The sequence below is a fragment of the Neopelma chrysocephalum genome, unplaced genomic scaffold, assembly GCF_003984885.1.
Source record: "Neopelma chrysocephalum unplaced genomic scaffold, ASM398488v2 Primary Assembly neopelma1_93102, whole genome shotgun sequence".
NCBI classification, from domain to species: Eukaryota; Metazoa; Chordata; class Aves; order Passeriformes; family Pipridae; genus Neopelma; species Neopelma chrysocephalum.
In genome coordinates this window covers 2,171-5,160 of record NW_020921818.1, presented here as the reverse complement: position 1 = coordinate 5,160, position 2,990 = coordinate 2,171, and the positions used below count along the sequence as shown (strand labels likewise).

At 53.3% G+C, this 2,990-nt stretch overlaps 1 protein-coding gene across 1 annotated transcript in view; it reads left to right on the top strand.

Moving 5' to 3' along the window:
- The first annotated feature begins 857 nt into the window (after window positions 1-857).
- Window positions 858-2,990, top strand: part of SGF29 (SAGA complex associated factor 29) — a 2,655-nt gene continuing 522 nt past the window's right edge. The window contains exons 1-2 of the mRNA XM_027707455.1: window positions 858-1,009; window positions 2,263-2,338. Coding sequence (XP_027563256.1) covers window positions 935-1,009; window positions 2,263-2,338 — 151 coding nt within the window. The 5' untranslated portion in view covers window positions 858-934. The remainder of the gene's footprint in view (window positions 1,010-2,262; window positions 2,339-2,990) is intronic.

The following is a 2,990-nucleotide window of genomic DNA, read 5'->3' as shown; positions in this document are numbered from 1 at the left end:
GGTCGATTTTTGGGTCAGTTTTTGGGTCATTTGGGGTCAGTTTTGGGTCACTTTACGCCCATTTTGGGTCATTTGGGGTCAGTTCTGGGTCGTTTTGAGTCACATTTGGGTCAGTTTGGGCCAGTTTTGGTCCATTTTGGGTTATTTCGGGGTCAGTTTCGGGGTCAATTTGGGTCCATTTTGGGGCATTTTGGGGACAATTTTGGGTCAGTTTCAGGGACGATTTTGGGTCATTTTGGGTCGGGTTTGGGTCATTTTGGGTCACTTTTAGTCACTTTTGGGTCCGTTTGAGGCAGTTTCGGGGGCAGTTTTGGTCCATTTTCGGGTCTGTTTTGGGTCATTTGGGGTCATTTTGGTCCATTTCGGGTCATTTTGGGTAAGATTTGGTCATTTTGGATCAGTTTTGGGTCATTTCGGGTCCCTCCCGGCTCATTTTTGCTCAGTTTCGGGCCAATTTCGGTTCCCTCCCGGGTCGTTTTTTAGGGGCGGGGATCGGGTCAGTTCCGGGTTCCTCCCGGGTCGGTTTGGGCTCATTTTTAGGGTCATTTTGGGCTCATTTTGGGTCAGTTTTGGTCTCACCCGGCGGCGGCAGCAGCGGCTCCTCCTCCGCCATGTTCGCGCTCATCACGTGACCCCGCGATCACATGACACCCTCCCCCCGTCCAATAGGAACCAAGCGGGGCGTGAGCAACCAATAGGATGAGAGGGGACGGCGGTGGGCGTGGCTTCGCGACGCACAAAGCGACGCAGGGGGCGTGGCTTGTGCGCGGCCAACCCATATAAGGAAAGACATGGGGGCGTGGTTTCGGCGTGGTGGGCGTGGCCTCGGGGCTCCGCTCTCCCCTCAGGCGCCGCCGCCATTTTGTTCCCCCCCCCCCTCTCCCCTCAGGAGCCGCCGCCATTTTGTGCCCCCCCCTTTCTCATTTCTCCCGTCATGGCGCTGGTTTCGGCCGATTCCCGCATCGCGGAGCTGCTCGGGGAGCTGCACCAGCTCATCAAACAGACGCAGGTAGCGGGTTTTGGGAGGTTTTGGGGGGTTTTGGGGGGTTTTGGTTTTTTTTTTAGGGAGTTTGGGGTTTCCCCCCTCACGACTCTCCGGCCCCCCCCTCACGGATCCCCCCCTTTTTCCCCTCACAACTCCCGAAATTTCACCTCAGGATCCCCCATTTTCCCCCTCATGAACCATCTTTTCCCCTCAAACCCCTCCATTTCCCCTGACAGACCCCTCATTTTTTCCCTCAAACCCCTCCATTTCCCCTCACAGACCCCCCCATTTTCCCCTTCATGAGTCCCATTTTCCTCCTCAAAACCCTCCATTTCTCCTCACAGACCCCAATTTCCCCTCAAGATCCCCCATTTCCCATCAAAACCTTCCATTTCCCCTCACAGACCCCTCATTTCCCTCTCATGAACCCCTTTTTTCCCCTCAAAATTCGCCATTTCCCCTCACAGACCCCCCCATTTTCCCCCCAAACCCCTCCATTTCCCATCATAAACCCCATTTTCCCCTCATGAACCCGCTTTTTCTCCTCAAAACCCTCCATTTCCCCTCACAGACCCCTCATTTCCCCCTCACGAACCCCTTTTTTCCCCTCAAAATTCGCCATTTCCCCTCAGACCTCCCCAATTTCCCCTCAAGATACCCCATTTCCCCTCAAAACCTTCCATTACCCATCATAAACCCCATTTTCCCCTCATGAACCCCCTTTTTCCCCTCATGATTCCCCATTTCCCCTCACAGACCCCAATTTCCCCTCAGGAACCCCCTTTTTTCCCCCCATAAATCCCTTTTTCCCCCCAAACCCCCCTTTCTCCCCCAAATCCCCCTTTTCCCTCCAAATCCCCCCTTTTCCCCCCCATTTCCCTCCTTTTTCCCCCCAAAACCCCCTTTTTCCTCCCAAATCCCCCTTTTCCCCCCAAATCCCCCCTTTTCCTCCCCAAATCCCCCTTTTTCCCCCCAAATCCCCCTTTTTTCCACCTGGGATCCTCTTTCCCCCCAAATCCCCCTTTTCCTCCCCAAAATTTCCCTTTTTCCTCTCAAATCCCCCCTTTCTCCCCCAAATCTTCTCTTTTTCCCCCAAATCCCCCTTTTTTCCCCCCAAATCCCCCCTTTTTCCCCCCAAATCCCCCCTTTTTTTCCCCAAATCCCCCCTTTTTCTCCCCCAAACCCCCTTTTTCCCCCCAAACCCCCCTTTAATCCCAATTTTCCCCCCTTTAATCCCAATTTCCCCCCCTTTAATCCCAATTTCCCCCCCGTCCCAGGAGGAGCGATCCCGCAGCGAGCACAACCTGGTCAACATCCAGAAGACCCACGAGCGGATGCAGACGGAGAACAAAAGTAAAAACTGGGATTTTGGGGGGAGTTGGGGGCATTTGGATGGAAAAAGGGGGGGATTTGGAGGATAAAGAGGGATTTTCCGGGAAAAGGGGGGGATTTGGGGGGAGAAAGGGGAGATTTGTGGGGAGAAAGGGGGATTTGGGGGGAGAAAAAGGGGGGATTTGGGGAGAAAAAGGGGGATTTGGGGGAAAAAGGGGATTTGGGGAGAAAAAGGGGGATTTGAGGGGAAAAGGGTTTTTTTTGGGGGGGAAAAAGGGGGAATTTGGGGAATAAAGGGGAGATTTGGAGGATAAAGGGCGATTTGGAGGGAAAAGGGGGGTTTTGGGGGAATAAAGGGGGGATTTGGGGGGAAAAGGGAGGTTTGGAGGATAAAGGTGGATTTTGGGGGGAAAAGGGGGATTTGGAGGATAAACGGGGGTTTGGGGGGAAAAGGGGAATTTTGGAGAGAAAAAGTGGGAATTTGGGGAGAAAAAGGGGGATTTAGAGGGAAAAAAGGGGGATTTGGAGAATAAATGGGGATTTGGGGGGGAGAAAAGGGGATTTGGGGGATAAAGGGGGGATTTGGAGGAAAAAAGGGGAGATTTGGGGGGAAAAAGGGATTTGAGGAAAAACAGGGATTTGGGGGGAAAAAGGGGAGATTTGGGGGGAAAAA